Source organism: Phocoena phocoena, chromosome 3, assembly GCF_963924675.1.
Source record: "Phocoena phocoena chromosome 3, mPhoPho1.1, whole genome shotgun sequence".
In the NCBI taxonomy this organism is placed as follows: Eukaryota; Metazoa; Chordata; class Mammalia; order Artiodactyla; family Phocoenidae; genus Phocoena; species Phocoena phocoena.
In genome coordinates this window covers 128564088-128585249 of record NC_089221.1, presented here as the reverse complement: position 1 = coordinate 128585249, position 21162 = coordinate 128564088, and the positions used below count along the sequence as shown (strand labels likewise).

At 45.1% G+C, this 21162-nt stretch overlaps 1 protein-coding gene across 1 annotated transcript in view; it reads left to right on the top strand.

The window, feature by feature from the left end:
- Window positions 1-21162, top strand: part of GLRA1 (glycine receptor alpha 1) — an 81683-nt gene that overhangs the window by 37177 nt on the left and 23344 nt on the right. The window contains exon 3 of the mRNA XM_065873893.1: window positions 780-847. Coding sequence (XP_065729965.1) covers window positions 780-847 — 68 coding nt within the window. The remainder of the gene's footprint in view (window positions 1-779; window positions 848-21162) is intronic.

Below are 21162 nucleotides of genomic sequence, written 5' to 3'. Positions count from 1 at the left end.
CAAATAACCTCTCTGTGCCTCTGTTTCCTCATCTGTAAAATGGAGGGAATAACCATGTCTTCTCATGGAGTTGTTGAGAGGATAGAATGAGATAATGTTAGTAATACTCTCAGCACAACAGCAAAACGTGCTCAGTAAATGGTAGCTGCTGTGATTAATAGTATAAAATGAAGAGACTGGGCTTCAATTGGACAGAGGTCCCGCTAGCAATGAGATTCCAAAGAGCAAATATTCCTCCACTTCCTTCCTGCCCTTGCAGTAGCATTCAAAAAGCTTGCCTGGAAAGTATTTAACAAAGACTTATGGACTTCCTTTGAGGTTCCCTCTGGATACCGCAGCTGTTAATTCCCATCAATGCCCTTTCAGACAATCATTCTTGGTTCATAAGTTCAAGGCAAGGAACTTGCTGTTCCTTGCGATTCCCAAGATGGCCTCCAAATGTTATAGCTGTAACCTTGCAGCCGCAAATTAGAAGGCAGCCGATGGGGTTTGGGGAAGGGATTTCAACCATATGGCAGGATGATGAATTATCCTGTTAATGAAAGTGCATCCCAGCTCAGCCTCTGGTGCTCTATACCTGGTGCTCACTTGGGGACCAGGGAATCTGGCATAGCAATGTGGCTGGGAGTCCCCGCTGCTCGGGGGTGCGGTGCAGGTCAAGCAATGGTCTCCTCCACCAAGGGGGATCCATCCCTGAAGTCAAAATCCCACAAACTGGTCCTATCCTGGGGATTTCTTCTTGGCCTTGGAACTAAGCAGGAATCTCTCTTGATTGGCAGGTCCCCCGGTGAACGTGAGCTGCAACATTTTCATCAACAGCTTCGGTTCCATTGCTGAGACAACTATGGTGAGTGAGTCAAAACACAAGCTGCTATTTCCTGCTCGGGATATCTCTCTCCCTGAAATATCTACCCTCTGCGCTGGTCTTCCCCAAGGAGGTGGAAAATCTGGTGTTTTTTCACATCTTCAGTGGTATACTGTGGGATTTGGACATTTTTACTGTCCTAGTCAATGTTTTGGGTAAAGACATACATCTGAAAATGGCCAAAGAGCTAGCAGGGCTAGCACATGCTAAACACTCAGGATTACAAAAGCAAAATTCTATCAACAGGTGAAAGTTTTAGATTAAAGCAAATGTAAAGACCTGCTTTTAAGTTTAAAATTCAACTCTGCAACAGCAGAAGACTGGTCACAGAAGCTAAAATGGGTATATTGATTCTTCTCTCTACTTTTGTATGTATTTTTAAATTCCCATAGTAAAAAGTTTAAAGTAAATCAGTTATTCTAGAAAAAAAGACTAGAAGGAAAAATACCAAAATGTTAACAGCAATTATCCCTGGATCGTAGACTTATGCATGATTTCATATCCTTCAGTATTTCTATGTTTTTCTCATCTCTACAAAGAGTAAATCTTACACTAGTGATTATAACTAAATGTAATGCTACTTTCATTTTTTTTCCTCAATCCTTGAAAACAAAAAATCAATTATACTTGTTTTGAAGGGAGCAATCTAGCTTGTGAGAAAATAATTAAGGCAGTTTCAATCATCTCTTTATGAGCAGAGGCAGAAGCAGCCAGTCGATCACCAAGCCCTGTAGATGTTCCTGCCTTGAAATCCTCTAAACCACCCATTCCCCTATGTCCGCCTGACCCTGGTCCAGCTCAGGCTTCCATGGTGCCTGGCCCACATTACTGCAAGCGTCCCAAGACTTGCATCTTGCCCGCCTCCAATCCATTCTTCCTCACACCGTGGTCTTTCTCAGATACAAACCTAACTACGCCAGTCCCCTGCATTAACGCCTCCCTGTGGACCCCCCTCCCCGTCAGCATTAAGCTTAGAGGGCCCCTCTGATTCTGCGCGGCTGCATCTCTTCCCTCTTGCTTCCCATTATGGATTAATGGAATTGTCCGGCGTTCTCCACGCGGGCCATGCTCGCCCTCTGGTTTTCAGCCTTCTCTTGATGCTGCTGAGGCCTCTGCCCAGAGCACCCGCTCCAGCCTCCTTTCCACTGCCAGTCTCCAGGCTCCCTTAACTCTCCGCTTAGAATGACCTCCGCAAGGGGACATATAGTTTTCAAGGGCAGGAGCCCTCTGTGTCCCCCTTTGCCTGGCAAAGCAATAAAGCTATTCTTTAAAAAAAAAAAAAGAAAGAAAGAATGACCTCCACAGGAAGGCTTCACACTCTAACACGTGTGTACACGTGTGTGAGCTCATGTGTGCGCTTGACCTAAGCCTGCGATGGGTCCCTCCTACCCATTCTTGTGACACGTGCTACAATTCCCGTAACAGCACTGACCACCTGCACTTACATTCTCACAGTCTGCTCATGTGTCCCTCCTCTCACTATAATGTCAGTTCTCTGGGGGCCAGAATCTTGTCTCATTTCCTGTGGTAACCTTGGCAGCTGGCACAGTGATCTAATAACAGGTCTCAGTCATTTTCTAAAATAAATAAGCCAAATCAGATATATTGTCTATTGATTCAAACCATTATTTGGTCCTAAACATTTATGGAGATTAGATCTAACCTTCTAGTCCCAGACTGGCAAAAATCACTGAGCTCCGTATGTCATGGGGCAAATGGTCCAAAATCTATGCTCCTGCAGAGAGGTCTGTCTTAATATGGTCAAGAGACCCTGCCCACATCCAAAGGAAAAGCGATCAATTCCCTAAAACTCATAGGTCTTTTATCTCCATATGGAGATGGTCCTACCTGTCGACTAGGAACAAGCATGGCTGCTTTTCACTGGGCCTCCAGGTTCGAAAGCCAAGTCTTTCCACTCTGTGAATGGATATCTTATTAGAGCTTCTAATGAACTCTGCTTTTCTTCTTCTCCCTCCCAAATCAGAAGTGCATTGACATCTGCATTTCATAGTCCCTGTGCGGTGAGTGTTGACACTTCCTCTCTTCTTCTGAAATGGTAAAGAGTCATCAAACCAAGTCAGGGGCCACCCAGTTACGTTAAGAACTTGGTTATCTGAGGACAGGTGTACATATCTGCACTCCAATACCACCCCCACCTGTTTCCCTGTAATTGTCACACGGAGACCTATTTCCTTGTTACAGATTACTAAAGGCGTAGTGGTTTGCCCTTATTTTGTGTGGTGGTTAAAAGCCGAGACTCTGAAGTGACGTAGACCTGGGTTCACTCACTATATGTAAGAAGCTGATTTGGTTCGTATCTTTAAGCCTCAGCTTCGTTGTATGTAAAATCCCAGGGGTGATTAACATCATACTACTTCACCAAGTTGTTGTTTTTTTTTTACCTCCTCAAGTTATTATGGATGGAAATTACGTGCAGGGAAGTGTTTATCACAGTAAATGCTTTGTTAAGTGCTCTAAATGTTTTCGATGATGATGATGATGGTGGCGATGATGGAGGCTCTGGGCACTGAAGCCCCAAAGCCACCACTGATTAGCTGTGTGATCCTGAGCAATTCCTAGACTTCTCTGAACCTTACCCTTCTCTGGTATCTCTTGTCTACCTTTCCAGACTTCATTCCTGCTGCATACTGCTTTCTACAGAGACAGTATAGCAGTTAGGACACAGTCTTCCATGCCCAGACAAAATCTGAGGCTCAGCTCTGTGGCTTTGGACAAGGTAGCCTAAGTTAGCCTCCTCATCTGCAGAGCAGGGGACCAACAGCAGCCACCTTGTGACCTGTTGTGAGGATTAGGAGATAAGGCACAGAAGTGCTAAGTGCAGGGTCTGACACATAGTACACACACAATGAATGTCAGTTATTATTATTAAATGCCACTAGTAATTTTCAACACATTTTCACACTCATTCTCTCACTTGATTCCTTCACCAAACACTTACTGTAATGACCACTCTACAAAGTAGACATGGCAGACACAATATTCCCCAATTTACAGCAGAGGAAACCAAGATTTGGTGAAATCACATCCCAGAACTAGTTATTGACCAGGCAGGGATTAAGATCCAATCCTTGTAACTGCCAGAACATTGAAGAGCACAGACGGGGGAAACTGAGGGACCCCAGGCCCACAAAGCACACTTAAGCAACAACCTAAGCGTTCTCAAATGTGGAAATCCAACCTCAAATCATGGTAGGCTCAGCATGCCTCAGGAGAAAATAGTAAGTAATGAAAACGGAGATAACCAACAAGGGGAGCACAGAGAGATGGCCCCCTGGAGTGGAGATCAATAATGTTTAGACAGGGCTTCCCTGGTGGCGCAGTCCACCTGTCAATGCAGGGGACACAGGTTCGTGCCCCGGTCCAGGAGGATCCCACATGCCGCGGAGCGGCTGGGCCCGTGAGCCATGGCCGCTGAGCCTGCGCATCCAGAGCCTGTGCTCCGCAATGGGAGAGGCCACGACAGTGAGAGGCCCGCGTACCGCAAAACAAAAACAAGAACAAAAACAAAAAAATATAGTAACAAGGGCAACAACCACACATTAAATGCTACTGTGTGCCAGGCAGTATGCAGAGCACTTCCACATGTTTCATCTCATTTAGACCTCACAACCCCCATGAGGCAGGACATGTTATCCCCATTTTACAGATAAGTAAACTGAGGCTCAGAAAGGTTAGGTCACTTGCATAAGGACATGCGGCTAATCGGTAGCAGAAGTGGGAATTGAATTCAGATCTATATCACCCCAAACCCCAGGTCCTCCTGAGCCAAACAGAAACATTTAATTTCCGGATGTTTGGGATTACCCAGCCTTTGCTTGTTTCTTTTCATCATAAAGAAGTTAGAGCTAAGGGGAACTTCATTGAACAGACATGACCAGGCCCCCAGATTTTCATCCCAGGGCTCTGCCTCACCAGCCACGCAAAGAGCTGGTCATGCACCCTGGGTCCACGGTAATATGGACATAGTCCCAATGTCAGAAACTTTCCAGGCTGTGTCTGTTCTCTAAGATCAACAGGAGTGCAGAGCCACTCTGTAAACAGCTGGAGTCCCCAGGCCTGACTGTCTGCCTCTCAGAGCCTGGCTTTATTCACCAGAGCTGAGAGCAGAGAAGGCAGCCAGCAAAGCAACAGGGGTCTCTATCCGTTCCTGACAAGGGGAGGGCTGAGTCTGGCTGGCCTTCATCTGACCTTTCCAGCGACTCTCTGAGTCTATGCAGTGAGACGAAGGTAGAAGCAGGGACAGGAATGGACGAGGGAGAAGAGGGAAGGGAGTCCTGGCCTAGAGCAGCAACTTCGGCACTCTACAAGAGAAAGATCTGGAGCTAGGACCTAGAGGGAACCATCCAGCTTGTCTTGACACGTGTGCTTACGAGTGCACCTAAGTGTGTGCTCTGCAGCATCTATACGTCATGGAGCATGTGTGTGCATGTGTATATTGTGGGACCATGTGTTTGTGCAAATGTACACATTGGCCTGTGTATATGTGTATGCTAGTTTGAACAGATTTAGACAGGTAACCTCAGAGAGAGATGTATCTGACCACGTACAGGTATGAACATAAGTATGTGTACTTCTGTGGTTATAAATGCACATGTGAATGTGTGTAGTGAGGATGTGCACGTATCTGAGTATATATATAGGACTACGTGAAAGTGCTTAAGAGTGAAAATGCATGAAGGGTATTATTTTCACATAGGTAATTGTGTGTGGATATTTGTGAAGCACATACTTAAGTATGTAGCAGCATCTGAGCCAGCAACATGTCTATATGCATGTGCCTGTGAATGCGTAAATACAAAAACACAGGAATAAGTGAAAGAATATTTAATGTGTAACAGTATGTGTGTACGAGTATGTCGATACATGTGTTCAGGTGTACATGTGAGTGTGCACACGTGGGGACATGCAGACAGCTGGAATTCATGTGGAACTAAATGTCAGCAGATGTGAGAGAGACAGAGTGTGCATATGTTTGTGAGTGTCTGTGTGTGGGTCTTGACGTCCTTTGGGCATGAATCTCAGCATTTCCATTATGAGGACGTGTGCTCCAGCCTCTCTTGCCAAGGGCCGGGCTAGCCTGGCACAGAGACAGGCACACTGTGGCCAGGACCCCTGGCGATTGGCAATGGCCTATGCAACTACCGTCCACACGTTTGGCCTTATTTGTCGATATTAGGGGGGCAATGGACAGAGCCCTGAACCAGGAAACAAGAGACCAAGGTTTGAGCTCTAGCTCTGCCACAGTTTAATACCACTGAGACTCACTTCCCCCTTGGCACCTGGCTCTAAGAATGGCGTGTAGGAATACACAAGAAGTGGGTATGAGAGCCCTTTATGAATGCTACAGAAATGTAAAGGATTATTAACTATTGAACCAGTCAGCCAAGGACTCCAACACATAAGCCTAAGGAAATGTCTTTCTAGTTTTTTTTTTCCTTCTGTTCCCTATTTATTCATTTATTGTTTCCACCTCCGTTTTTAAGGTCCTATACTGTACGTGCTGAATAGGCTCTAAGGATATAGATCCGTTTTACTCATATTAGGCTAGGCTTTCCTACAGCAACAAACAACCCCTGAAATCCCAGTGTCTTAGAACAGCAAAGACTGATGTATCACTCACCTAAAGTCTGCTACAGATCTGGGGGACTCTCCAGGACTACTGTCCTCCACGTCATGGCTGAGCTTTGCATTTCCACATCAACAGGCGATTTCACATTTGCTGTGAGAGGAAGAAGGCACTAAGGGGTGGCACACCGGCAAGTAAGTGCTTTCCACCCAGAAGTGACATATAGCACTTCTGCTCACATTTCACTACCCAAAGGGAGCCACATGGCCCTACCTGAAGAAAAGTAAAATCCTCCCATGTCCCCAGAAGTAAACAGGAGCCAGGTAGGTCTCTGCTTTCAAGGAGTCTATTGGAGAAGGTGGCCAAGGAAATCAAAGAGAATACCGCAATATGATGAGTGAGATTACAGAGGTATGCACAGGATGCCATGGAACACAGAGAATAGCAGTGACCAACAGCAATACTAGGCAACACTTACTGAACATGTATTATGTGCTGGGTGCTGTGAAAATGCTGTTGTGTGGTTTTGAGTCATTTTTCTGAAGTAGAAATCTGATCATGGTTCTCTGCATGTTAAAACCTTCCAGGAGTCTGTCATACAGAGTGAAGTAAGTCAGAAAGAGGAAAAAAATGGTTCTGAAGAACCTAGGAGCAGGACAGGAATAAAGACACAGATGTAGAGAATGGACTTGAGGACACGGGGAGGGGGAAGGGTAAGCTGGGACGAAGTGAGAGAGTGGCATGGACTTACATATACACTACCAAATAAAAAATAGCTAGTGGAAAGCAGCTGCATAGCATAAGGAGATCAGCTCGGTACTTTGTGACCACCTAGAGGGGTGGGATAGGGAGGCTGGGAGGGAGACGCAAGAGGGAGGGGATATGGGGATATATGTATACGTATAGCTGATTTACTCTGTTATACAGCAGAAACGAGCACACCATTGTAAAGCAATTATACTCCAATAGAGATGTTAAAAATAAATAAATAAAATAAAATAAAACCTTCCAGGAGAGAATGGCGTTGTAGAATGACCCAGAGAGGAGAGGGGTATTAAAAGCTGGTGTGTGTTCAACAGCAGTAAAAGAGGAGACAAGTCAAGTAAGAAAAGAGAATCTCATCCAATGGGTTTGGCAATGGAGGATGGGGGAGGGGAGCGTGTATGAAATTAGAGAATGCGATTCAGGGGCAGGACGAAAGCACAAGACAAAAGGAAGTGAAGACAGTGGGAAGATAATTCTCTCAAAAAGCTCTGCTATAAAGAGAAGGTGAGGTGGTGGTGGCGTCATTTGTCATTTACTGAGCACTGTTCTAAAAACCAGGCATCTGTGGTTAGCAAAGTATGGGGATCATTTCATATAACACAACAATCCCATTTTATAGATGAGGAAAGTGAAGCTCAGAGAGGCTTAATTCACCCAAGCTTTTCCAGCCAATAAACACCATCACCAGTTATTATCCCCAGGCTGCCTGAATCCTGGTGACCTGCTCTTGGCCTAGGCCACCTGCTGAGTGTGGGGCAAGAGGAGAGGCTGCAGAGCCAAGGGGGTGTCAGGGTCGTGGGAGGACATGACTTCACCTGCACTCTGGTTTGGCTAACAAGTAGGATCTGTGCAATTCTATCAGAACTGGTATTGAGAGAAGCCATTGGCTGTCCATCCCTCTGGATATTTGCAAATGAGACCTCAAGATCTATGAAAACAGCTACCATGCGAGGAGGTTAAATGCCCCCTATGTCCAACCATAAAAGTTAACACATTGTTTAGGAAGCAGTCATTTCTGAACGCCAGCCTACTTCTGGGATCAATTGACTAAATTGAATCAACTGATTGAATGAATTGGAATCAGTTGATTGAATGAATTGATTTTGAATCATAGAAGATAAAACTTAAATCCATCTACTTCTTTCCAACTCTGCTGCTGTCAGCTCTAGTTCAACTTGGCACCATCTCTATCCTGCTTGACTGAAACAGCCTCCTAACCGGCCTCCCTGCCTCCCTTGCTCCCCTTCTCTACCACTTCCCATAGTGCCTTTTAAACCCTAAATCACATCACAGCACTCCCCTGCTTCAAATCCTGCAACACCTGCTTAATCCTTTTACTACGCTCAGCTCCTTCTGCCCAGAAAAATCTTTGCATGAATGGTTCTTTCTCATCCTTCAGGTCTCAGCTCAGATATTTCTTCAGAAGGTCCTTCCCTGACTCCCTATCTAAAAATGTCCCCCCTTCCGGTCACTGTCGCATCATGTTCTATTATCTTCGGAGTAATACCTAAAAAGTAAAAGTTTGCTTGTTAGTTTGTTGTTTTGTTTGCTTTTTTTTTTTTTTTTTTTTTTGCAGTACGCGGGCCTCTCACTGTTGTGGTCTCTCCCGTTGCGGAGCACAGGCTCGGCGGCCATGGTTCACGGGCCCAGCCGCTCCGCGGCATGTGGGATCTTCCCAGACCGGGGCACAAACCCGTGTCCCCTGCATCGGCAGGCGGATTCTCAACCCCTGCGCCACCAGGGAAGCCCTTGTTTGCTTTTTTATTGAGAGTGGGGACCCTGTCTTTCTCAATCATCCCTATATTTCCAGTGCCCAGTACTTTGCCTGGACCATAGGAGCTCAATCAATATTTGTAGAGAGAATTAACATTGGAGGTTCTCCAGTTTGAACCCCCATCTCTTGTCAGAACCTCTGCCACAAATGTTGTAGTTTCTGCTTGCACACCTCCAGTGATGGGAACCCCTGCACCCCCCCCAGGCAGCCCACTTCATCTTGGGACACCTCTGACATCTCCATTTGCTCATGGCTTTCATTCTGATCCTGGGGCCACAGAGAACCAATCTCTGCACCTGACAGCCCTTCCAATAACTGAGGTCAGTCCTCTCGCTCCCTGGCCATGCCTGGCTCCCTTGGCCATTCTCCCCAGTTCTCAGTCCCTTTCCCATCTAGGGTGCTCTCCGAGTACAGCCAGCATGTCAATTTCCACCTTGAGCTGAAAGGCCAAGCAATGAACCCAGACCCTCAGGAGTGCTTAGAGCAGAGCGCACCAGGGCCATGCTCATCCTTACTCTGGGTTAGTGGGCTTCAAAGCATTGTTTTTAACAGCAGCCCACCACCACAGTCCTTTTTTTTTTTGCGTTACGCAGGCCTCTCACTGTTGCGGCCCCTCCCGTTGCGGAGCACAGGCTCTGGACGCGCAGGCTCAGCGGCCATGGCCCACGGGCCCAGCCGCTCCGCGGCATGTGGGATCTTCCCGGACCGGGGCACGAACCCGCGTCCCCTGCATCGGCAGGCAGACTCTCAACCACTGCGCCACCAGGGAAGCCCCACAGTCCATTTTTAAGGTGAATCTTATGCAGCACTTTAAGACACTGATTTTTGAAAATGGGCTATTCTGGAGGAAGTGGAACAAAAGCCAGAAATCTCAATGCCTGGGGCTTTTCCTCAATCGGCCCCTGCAAGGTAGCTCTGGGGACCTCCTCAGAACCCTAAAATCATTTCTACACACACCACCTTAAAGACCTTTCAGTTTAGGGACTTCCCTGGCAATCCAGTGGTTAAGAATCTGAGCTTCCACTGCCGAGGGCATGGGTTCGATCCCTGGTCAGGGAACTAGGTGCAGCCAAAAAAAAAAAAAAGACATTTCAGTTTAGGTAACAAGTCACAGTGTTGACTGACACTATGTTTATGGACAGCAAAACTCTGGAACTTTTTTTTAAAGTATATGAGCAACAGATGAAAACAAGTTTTGTAGTAAGTCCGGTAAAAAAGAGAAGAGAGAGAGAAACAGGAATGCCCCTGCTTTGCAGTCTCCCCCTGTCCCATCTGAGTTAACCACTGCAGAAAACACTTTGGTGTATGTCTTACTGGTCTTCTTTCCTTGAATGTATCGATACATCCCTTCGTTATTACACATCTTTGTCTAGATAGGATTGTGCAATACAATTTGCTTTTTTCACTTCACCATGTCTTGGAATCTTTCCACATCACTACATACAGGTCTACCTCATTCTTAACGTTCTACACACCCTCAAATTTGGAAACATAACAATGGTTTATTATTATTACATTCAGTATGTGACAAAATGATTTTAATCAGTATTTACAGATTTACAGCCCACCTGTAAAATTCCATGCTCTGGACATAACATCACTTCATGGTATTTAACCACTTGTCTCCTGATGGGCCTGTAGGTTCATGCAGCTTTCACTATTACAAATAAGGGCCACAATGAATAGTCTTACACATGACTCTGCGTGCTTCCTTAGGATATATTACAGAAGTGGAATTACTTTATCAAAGGACCTGCACTATTTTGACAAATATTATTGCCCAACTTGCTCCCAAAGAAGCTTCAATAATTGTTCCCACAACAGCGTTTTTATCCTTGCCAACTCAAGATATTATCAAGATTTTTAATTTTACCAAATGGGATTTTTTAAATGGTACTTCACTGTCATTTTTAATTTTCACTCCAGATTCCAAGTGGATTTGAGTATCTTTGCTTTTTTTCTTTCTTTTTTTGCATAATGGGCATTTTGAATAATATTATAAGTTTCTTCTTTTACATATACCTCCATAATCCATTTGGAGTTTAGTTTGCTGTAAAGTATTTGGTGATGGTTTAATTCTATTTTTCTCTGATTAGATAGTAATTTTCCAGCATTATTCTTAAGTAGCCATTATTTCTCCACTGATCAGAAATGCTACCTTTCTCAGAAACTAAATCTATCTATCTATCTATCTATCTATCTATATATACACACACACACACACACACACACACACACACGCATATATACATATATCTTTTTCTAGTCTCAGTTTATTGTCCATTGCTCCATTATCTGTTTCCACTCTATTTTAATTACTATGGTTTAACACTGTATTTCTATATCTGGTAGAGAAAGTCCTCTGTTTTTCTTCTTTAATAAGGTTTTCTTGTCATTTCCAGTCCATTTTCTCTTCCATACGAACTGTAGAATCAGCTTGTTGATGCTATAAAAATTGCCTCAGATTTTGATTGAGGTTGCACTGAATTTATAGATTCACTTGTAGAGAACTGACATCTTAACAATATTATATAAATGTGGTATGTCTCTCCATTTATATAGGTATTCCTTCATGCCTTTCAGTAAAGCTTTAGAAGCATTTCGTTGTGTGTGTGTATATATATAAATATATATATATACATACACACAAGTCACACATTTCTCATTAGGTTTATTACTGAATATTGTGTGAGGTTGGTTAATATTGTAGATGAGATCCTTGTTTGTTGTTGCTTTTTCCATTACACGTTCAGTCTGTCTACACAGCTAATGCTAGGCCATTTACACTCTGGGATTTGGGAAGTCCAAGAAAAAGTCTATTAAGGGCCATCCAGTTAGACATATCTCGACACTCCCAAAGCCTTGGTAAACCGCAGACCGAGAGGAAGCCAAGGAGAGAGCCCTCACACATGCCATAGAGTCTGCTAAGAGGCAGAAAATGGGGTTATAGGCAGTCTTGGTAACGTCTGCTGGATGACTCTCTCCAATACACCACCATGGGAGGCATCACAGTCGTGAATTTATGGCATCCCAGGGTTGGCTCTCCATCAGATCAGATTCAGGAAGGCTGACTAATGACAATCAAAGCCACAAAAGACTGAAGTGGGTAAATAAGACCATCAAGTTATTTTACTTTATGATGGGGCTTTCCATTCCAATAACAACATGCTTGTGTCCTCCATGAAAGCATTCCCTTGCCATTTGCCGAATACCAGGGAAAACAAATTAAAAGTTGCTTTTGACATACCAAATTGGAGGAAAAGAAGGTAGACAGTCTTGAGGAAAATCTCATCCGGGCCAGAGAGAGGTCTAAGAAACCATCCCTCCTCACCACACAGAAACCCTCTTTTCAGACACAAAAAAAGTTGGTGTTCCCCCAAGCAGTGCGACCCTATCCTTCAGATGATGCTAGACCACCAACTGCCAAATTCCTGCTCATCAAACTGCCCTTTCTTATACTACCGAATGAATGTCTCCAATATGTTTATAAAATAGTTCTCTAAACAAGACACAGTAGGGACTTCCCTGGGGGTGCAGTGGTTAAGACTCCATGCTCCCAATGCAGGGGGCCCGGGTTCGATCCCTAGTCAGGGAACTAGATCCCACATGCATGCCACAACTAAGAGTTCACATGCCACAACTAAGGAGGCTGCGTGCTACAACTAAGGAGCCGGCCACCCACAACAAAGAAACCCACGAGCCACAACTAAGGAGCCCTCAAGCCGCAACTAAGGAGCCTGCCTGCCGCAACTAAGACCCAGGGCAACCAAAATAAATAAATAAATTTTAAAAAAAAAGCTCCAAAGCTGCAAAAACCCTTAAAAAAAAAAAAAAAGACATAATACAATAAACTAGGGTTCCACTTAATAAATTACAAACACAGGCCTGTTCTAAATCATTGAGATTACACATGGGTCATAGTGATTGATGCTGAGCCTTGCCAAATTTCTCTGCTGCATGTTCACCTGTTAGTTTAACTCGCAGAGATCAAACTTATTTTCCATATTTCCAAGTTCGCTAGTGGCATGTCTCACTTTTATGCCCTGTACTGTCAATACTGTCCTCTTTCCCCTTTTCAGGTTAATATCCACACTTCAATTTGCATCCTTTGGCAACCAGTTACAGATCCACCTCAGTTTAGCATCACAATACAAAGTTCTCCATCTGATACTGACTATGAGGATACATATGAGCCAATCTGTCACATGGGCTCAGTGAGATCCCAGTATACTATGTCTACTACGTTTCTTTCACCTACCCATCTAGGAACTTGGTTTTCAAAAAAAGGAAACAGAGGGAACTCCCTGGTGGTCCAGTGGTTAAGACTCCGAACTTCCACTGCGGGGAACACGGGTTCAATCCCCAGTTGGGGAACTAAGATCCCGCATGCCTCACAGAGTGGCCAAAAAAAAAAAAAGGAAATAGGCAGCATGCAATTGTCAAAAGAATGTGAAATTGGGAGCCAGACAGCCGTGGATTCACATTCCTGCTCTAGCACCTACTAGCTATGGGACTCTGGGCAAGACACTTAAGCTCTGTTTAACCTCTCTGAATTTCAGTTTCCTCCCCTGTAAAATGAGTATAATAATATTCAGTGTGCTAGGCTGATGAAAAGTTTAGAGATACAATGCATATAAAATCTAGCAAACGTTAGACATCCAATAAAAGTGGCTGCAATTAGCATTTTTATGTAATTATTAAACTCACGCTGGGCTTTAGTGATCCCCTGAAGATAAACAAAGAGGCTCCACTCCACTTGTCCAAACCATCGGCAGTTCTTCACAACAAATGCAGCCCTGATTATGTGCGATCCAAATGAGAATGCAACAGGCAGGGTGGTGACTTAGGAGAGGTTGAAGGCATGGAGCAGGCAACTGGAGCCAAGGACGCAATGGTCAGGATCCGGGGAGTCTGCCAGCTCTGTACTTGAGTGTAGAGCAGACAATGGGTCAAATCCAAGGGGCAGGGACTTCCCTGGTGGTCCAGTGGTTAAGACTCTGTGCTTTCAATGCAAGGGGTGCAGGTTCAATCCCTAGTCAGGGAACTAAGATCTCACATGCTGTGCGACGTGGCCAAAAAAAAAAAAAAAAAAAAAATTCAAGGGGCAAATCAGGAACAATGTAGGAGTACTAGTAGACTGCTGGACCTGGGGCAGAAGCCTTTTGTCCTTTGCCTGTTTTTATTTTTTTTTTTTAATTTTTATTGGAGTATAGCCGCTTTACAATGTTTTATTAGTTTCCACTGTACAGCAAAGTGAATTAGCTATACGTATACGTATATCCCCTCTTTTTTGGACTTCCTTCCCATTTAGGTCACCACAGAGCATTGAGTAGAGTTCCCTGTGCTATATAGTAGGTTCTCATTAGTTATCTATTTTATACATAGTATCAATAGTGTATATATGTCCATCCAGCCCAGTCTCGCAATTCATCCCACGCCCCTCCCTTTGCCTTGTTTTAATACTTCCTGCTAATTGTGGGTATCTACAAACCCACAGGAACATAACAGCAGCCAGAGGCAGTAGCTGATGGCATTGAGGTATCACAAAAGTGTCGCTCAGTACAAATCTGGGAGATTCTGGATGGTGTAGTCTACTAGCTAAATGCATGGGCTCTGGCATTAACATCTTGGGTTCAAATCCCAGCTTTGCCACTTACTAGCTGTGTGACGTCAGGTACAGTACTTTAACTTCTGTGTGCCTTAATTTGCCTAACTGTAAAATGAGAATAATAGAACCTACATCACAGGATTATTGTAAATATAAAACAACACACATTAAGAACTTAGCATCATCCCTTGCATGTGGTAACATCTCAATGTATTATGTGCATTGTTATTATCAATTCTGCATCTGCCAGTAACTAGTGCTGGGAACTTGAGCTGTTAGGGCTTTAATGTCCACGTCTATCCAATGGAGATAAGAATCTTCCCTTTCATGCCAAACTTCATAGAACAAAACCAATGTGAGGGTGCTTTGTAAAGTAAAAAGCAGTTAATAAGTATGAGACGTTATTAATAAAAGGAACTGACACAAAAAAGAAAAACAAAAAAGAAAGAAAGAAAGAAGCGAACACAGTGTACTACTTAAAAGCACAGGGCTTTGGAGTCAGCCAGTCATGGATTCGAGCCTCAGCTCTGTCACTAACTTTAGAAAAAGCATTACGTCTCCCCAGGCTCAGTTTATCCATAAAATGGTATCCCTATGAGAATCTGGGGAGAGGGATCATTAAAGCCCTTAGCACTGTGTCTGGCACTCACTCAAGATTCAGTAAACTCTCCATGTGCCGGTGAGCCAGGTCCATACTCTCACAGGGCAGTGAGGAGACTGGGGCTGACTCTTCTCACATTTGAAGGCAACATCTTTGACTCTGATTCCAGAGGTCTGGGAAAGTGCTTGAGAAGCAGCAGCAGCTCATAAACCAAGCCTGGGACCCTCCACTCTGAATGCCCCCTGGTCCCTGGCTCTCAGCAGACTGCTCCAGCTCTCACACATCTTAATCCCAAATCCTGTCAGAGCTGAGTCTAAATTAGAGTTTCTCCAAGGAGAGCAGAGACTGCCTGATGGCAGATTCAGCTCGGTTCTCCTCCTCCTGCCCTTAAAGGTGTACAAGGGATTAGGAAAAGTAGTGGGAAAGGGGTCAAGATTTCTGTATGCAAGTCCCACCTTAGTCACTGAACTGCTGTGTGGCCTGAGAAAAGTCTCTTTCCCTCTCTGGGCCGTGTGTAAAAGGAAGGAGTTGAGACAGAAGTCTACCTGTAATATTTGTGATGAAAATGATGAAGGATAAGATGATGATGACAAAGAACAATGATTCTCTCCTCTGCCCCACTCTCCATCCCTACTATCTCAGTTTAGCACTTCCTTATCTTTCATTGAACTGTCACAGTGGCCTCAAAATAAGTCTCCCTGGTCCCGTTTTCTCTCAATTCAGCACTTCACGGTCACGCCTCCCACGCTGATCTTCCTGAAGTCAAACTGGGATATTGCTCCACTGCTTAAGACTTCAGTGGTGCCCAACTGGCTACAGAATAAGATCCAAACACCTTGGTTTGGCAGTTAAGGATACCCACAGTTTCAAATCAATCCATTCTACAGCCTCATCACAGCAGAGTGGTTAAGAGAATGCGCTTTATATAATTAGACAAACCAGATTTGAATTCCAAGCCCATTATTTACTGTGTGAATTTGGACTAATTACTTAATCTCCCTGAGCCTTCTTCATCTATAAAATTAAGGTGAAACCACCTATAATCATAGGACTGTTTTAAACATAAAATGAGCAGAAGTTTGTGGCATGCTTAGTACAATGCCTGGTACTTAGTAGGTCCTCAATAAGAGGGACTTTTATTACTTACGCAGCTGACGGTTGAGCTAAACTGAACTGTTTGAATGCCCCTGCCTATACACCTTTCCTGGTGCTATTCCTTCCACATGAAATTCCTCTGATAACCTGCCCCCCTCACCCCACCCCCGCCAACTCTACAAATCCTAACCCTAAATACACCAAGGCCAAAGCCCTGGTCCTCACGTCCTGTCCTGCTCTACACCTGTATTCCTCACCTCTGTCCTTCCTCCTCACACATCACTGGCCTCCTTTCCAGCCAAAATCAGGTATTATTCATATCTCAGAACAACACCAGATCTAGAGATGCTAACTTCAGGAGGATGAAACAACCTGATAGGGGCCATTTCAAATGCCACCTTCTCCCCAAAATCACTTCCAGAATCACCCAACCTGCCTGGAAGTAATGTCAATGACTTGAAAGCAATATCTAATAGCAGCTTGTTAGAACCTCTTCTGACCCTTATCACTTTCAGTTTTGTATGTTAGATTTGTGTCCATACCTTGCCTTGCTTGCTAGATAATCTGAGCTCTGTGAGGGTAGAAGCCAAGACCTGAGCCTCTGCTCTCACCGTTCTCCCACTGGGCCTCATAAGTGTTTACAGAGTTGAATCAAGTTTAGAGAAGAAACATCCCTTTAACGGCTAGAAGGCTGAGACTTAGGAGGGTGTAAGAATCTGATTCCTCATCCTCCTCTTGGGTGATGGCTCTTGGTTCTGCCTGCTGTGGGCACACATCTTGCCCTTCACGTCCTCTTCCCACCAACACACCCACCAGGTTCTTAGCTCTTTCCTACTAAAGCACCTCATGTTTCCTATTTCACCACAATACTGAGTTTAGAGGAGTTTGCTGGGAGAGGTTAGAGTCTGAAATTAGACATAACCGGGGCGGGGACGGCGCGGGGGTGGGTGCACACAGGAAGTCTTCCATCCATGTTTGTTGAATGATAGGACGAACAAATGAATGAGTTAATACTCTACCTTGGTCTCGCAAGCATGGAAGCTGCCCAGTTTCCAGAAATCAAGCCATCAGGGAATCTCAGATGCAAGACTAGAGAGTGGGTGCTAGAGCCTGCTGAGCCAGAGCTCCACCAGTCCCTCCCCCTCGGACTTAGAAGATGGGTCACCTTGAGGGTCAAGGCCTGGAAGCCAACTACCAGAGGTGGGACCTGAGGTTCTCAGCTGGAGAACTCCAGTGCTGTTCTTCCAGCCTCTGGGCCTGAACGTGGACCCCCATCAGGTTGAACACTGACCAGAGTGACTGTAGAGCCAAGTAAGCAAAACGGCGTTTAGCTTTCAGCCTATTACAACAGTTACATTGGTCCCTTCCAAATGGCATTTCCTGCTGCTGTTTACCAACCGGGGAGGAGAAAATCGATGCAGCAGCTCGTCTGGGGAGCGGGTGCTATGGGGAGAAGGGGGCACTAGGAGAAGGGGACAAGTCGCCTGAGGACACCAGACACCGTCTCCTCAGCTCTTACCCTCACTTCTCATGAATCGCTTCAAAGCAAGACCCTATGGTTTTCATTTTGTCTTTCTCCTTTTAAGTGACGTATGTTTCTATTGTTTTATAATCAACAAGCATTACTTCTGTAATAGGAAAAATAAAGTATTTTTAAATATCAGTAATAAAATGCAACTGTAATAATGTCCTTCCCTACTTAAAATTCTTCGAAGACTCCACATTAGTCCCAGGATGGAGTCCGCATTCCCCAGGACAGCCTGCTGGGCGCTGCATGCTTCCTCCCCCTCCTGCCCTCACTCATCTACTTGCTGTTCTGTCCAAAGCACCGTGCTCTTGCTTTGTCTCTAGGCCTTCACAGGTGCAGTTCCAACTGCCCAAAATGCTTTTCCTTTTTGGCTCTGCCATATTTGGTCTCACCTTAACTTCTGTATCTCCCCAGTGCCCTGTACCTAATCCCCAGCAGAGCCCAATCTCCGTGTGGTGTAAGCGCTACACCGTAGGCTCTGTGACAGCATAAACATGTCTTTCTTGTTCTCAACGTGTTCTCCAGTGCCGAGAACAGTGCCTGGCACTTAGATGCTCCATTAAATGTCGCTGGAAAACATAAAACTAATAACGATCACCTATTAGATTTGGAAGGGTTCTCAGAGACCATCTAGCCTAACTCCTCCTTCTAACAGTGGGGCCCGGAGAAGTAAATCCAGATTTTAATCCCAGGTCTCTTCTGAATTGCTATGTGACCTTGGACAATGCCTCCTCTCTCTGACCCGCAGTCTCTCCAGCTATAAAATGGGGAAAGCTCGGGCTTCCCTGGTGGTGCAGTGGTTGAGAGTCTGCCTGCCAATACAGGGGACACGGGTTCGTGCCCCGATCCGCGAAGATCCCACATGCCACGGAGAGGCTGGGCCTGTGAGCCACGGCCGCTGAGCCTGCGCGTCTGGAGCCTGTGCTCCACAACGGGAGAGGCCCGCGTATGTCAAAAAAATAAAAAATAAATAAAAAATGGGGAAAGCTCTTCCTACCCCAACTTTTTCCGGCTCTGCCTCCCCCTCCCGCTCCCCCTCCTGGGTGGTGGGTAGCTCCAGGTACACCGACTGGGTGAGTAGGTAGGATGGTGCAAGAGAAAGAGAAGGTCAGGTTTATCCTCTCAAACTGTTGCCCTTCAGGTTGAGGAGATAAGACACACACAGCGAGGTAGTGCTAAATTAAATGTTTCTGGCCATTCTGTTTTGCTAGGAGATCAGAAAAGGAAGAAGTCAGGGAAGCCTGGGGGCACCAAGCCTCCTACAGGAGATAAGGCTTAAACTGAGCAGGCAGTGGGGGTGAGAGAAGAGGCTCCCCAGCACAGAACCAGCCATCCATAGCCAGGGGATGTAATCAACAAGTGCTCACTAGAAGGTCGGGCTGATGTGGATTCAGACTCCAGCTCTGCTGCTTACTAGCTCAACCTTTCCAAACCTCAGTTTCCTGAACCTCACTAGGAGAATCTGAATGTCTAGCTTGCAGGGGTTTTGTAAGGATTAAATGTATGTGACAGTATCTAGAACAGTGCCTGGTGCCTAACAGGCCATTTTAAGAAATGCCACTTTCTTTTCTTCCTTCCAGCCACATAAACTGGCTTGACATGTTGCTGGCAAGAACATCAGAAGTGCAGCTGGGGTTTGGGGACTGAAGGCTTTTTCTGTCCAACCATTCATAGTCTGTTTACTCTGACATGACTCCCAGTGCCTCATCTCTCCCTCCCTCCCTCCCTCCCTCCCTCTCTCCCTCTCTCCCTCTCTCTCACCCACACCCCCCGCACACACACACACACAAACACACGCACTTCATGTAAAATCCACAGGACAAACTGATGAGATGGGGCCAGGTTGGGAGCTATTACAATCAACAGGAAAAACAAAGAATCAACCTCCAGTCTGGCCTGAAGTTTTCCCTCCACCGCAGGACTGATAAGATAGGAAAAATTTTTTTAACATCTTTATTGGAGTCTAATTGCTTTACAATGGTGTGTTAGTTTCTGCTTTATAACAAAGTGAATCAGCTATACATATACCTATGTTCCCATACCTCCTCCCTCTTGCGTCTCCCTCCCATCCCCCCTATCCAACCCCGCTAGGTGGTCACAAAGCACCGAGCTGATCTCCCTATGCTATGCAGCTGCTTCCCACTAGCTATCTATTTTACATTTGGTAGTGTATATATGTCCATGCCACTCTCTCACTTCGTCCCAGCTTACCCTTCCCCCTCCCCGTGTCCTCAAGTCCATTCTCTACGTCTGCGTCTTTATTCCTGATTATGAGACCAAATGTCATTTTCTATGGGGCTGGAGGGAGAGGCTTCAACTAAATTATAGAACAGTCCCATAAGACGTCTTGGAACATTTCAGGAAGCTACTGATATTCCTGTAGGCAAACAGAATGTGGGAGGAAGTGGCAGGGTGGGAGCATGGGGGGCAGAAGGGCTGTTTGCTTCAGTCCATTCCTGCTGATGACAGATCGAGGGTGATCGGGATTTACGGGTAGCACCCCAAAAGAAAATATAGCATAACCTCCTTTATCCTGCACCTTCAGAGAAAACGCAGCAGCAGGTGCTTCTGAGCAGAGATTATTCCCTGAGAACAGGTTATTAATCTTCTAGGGAACTATAAACCCTCTTGGGAATCCAACAGAGAGAGCTATACCCTTCTTCATAGGAAAACACAAATACACCCCAAATTCTACTTGCAATGGAATATTCACAGGCCCCAAGTTTACAATGTCTCTCCAACAAAATTTAAAACTTTTCTTAATGGAAATATTTCTTAACTTCATTACCCAGTTTCCCACTGTGGAGACCTACCACAAATTGCTTCTCAGGTTGTTCATGGGAACTAAATGGATCCTTTAAGACCCTCTAAGACCCAATGAACAAATCCTCAGCTAGGAGTCAAGGCACCTGGGCTTCAAAATCAACTCTGCTCTACCTTTTCAGAGAGACACGGCCAGTCTCAACTCTCTCTAGATTTCAGTTTCCTCATCTGGAAAAAAAAAAAAAAAGGTGGGGAAGGGGGTAGTTTTGACTAGGACAGCAATTTCCAACCCACATTCTGTAGAAGATGAGCCTCATGCACAAAACAAAAGAGTCCTATGGCCAAAATAAATCAAGGAAATGTTGCATAGTCTACTCCCCTCTTGGAGATGCACACAACTCCTCAGCATATGAAGGCCTCTGAGAAGTCCTGCCATAAAGAAATCTGATACATTTGGTTTAATCAAACACTTCCCTACTTGGTTTGATCGTGACTTTTTTTGTCCCATCAGAGAGCATTTAACTTAGCGCTGGGTTCCAGTAAGATGTGGCATCTATTAGTCCTCCCCAAACAAAC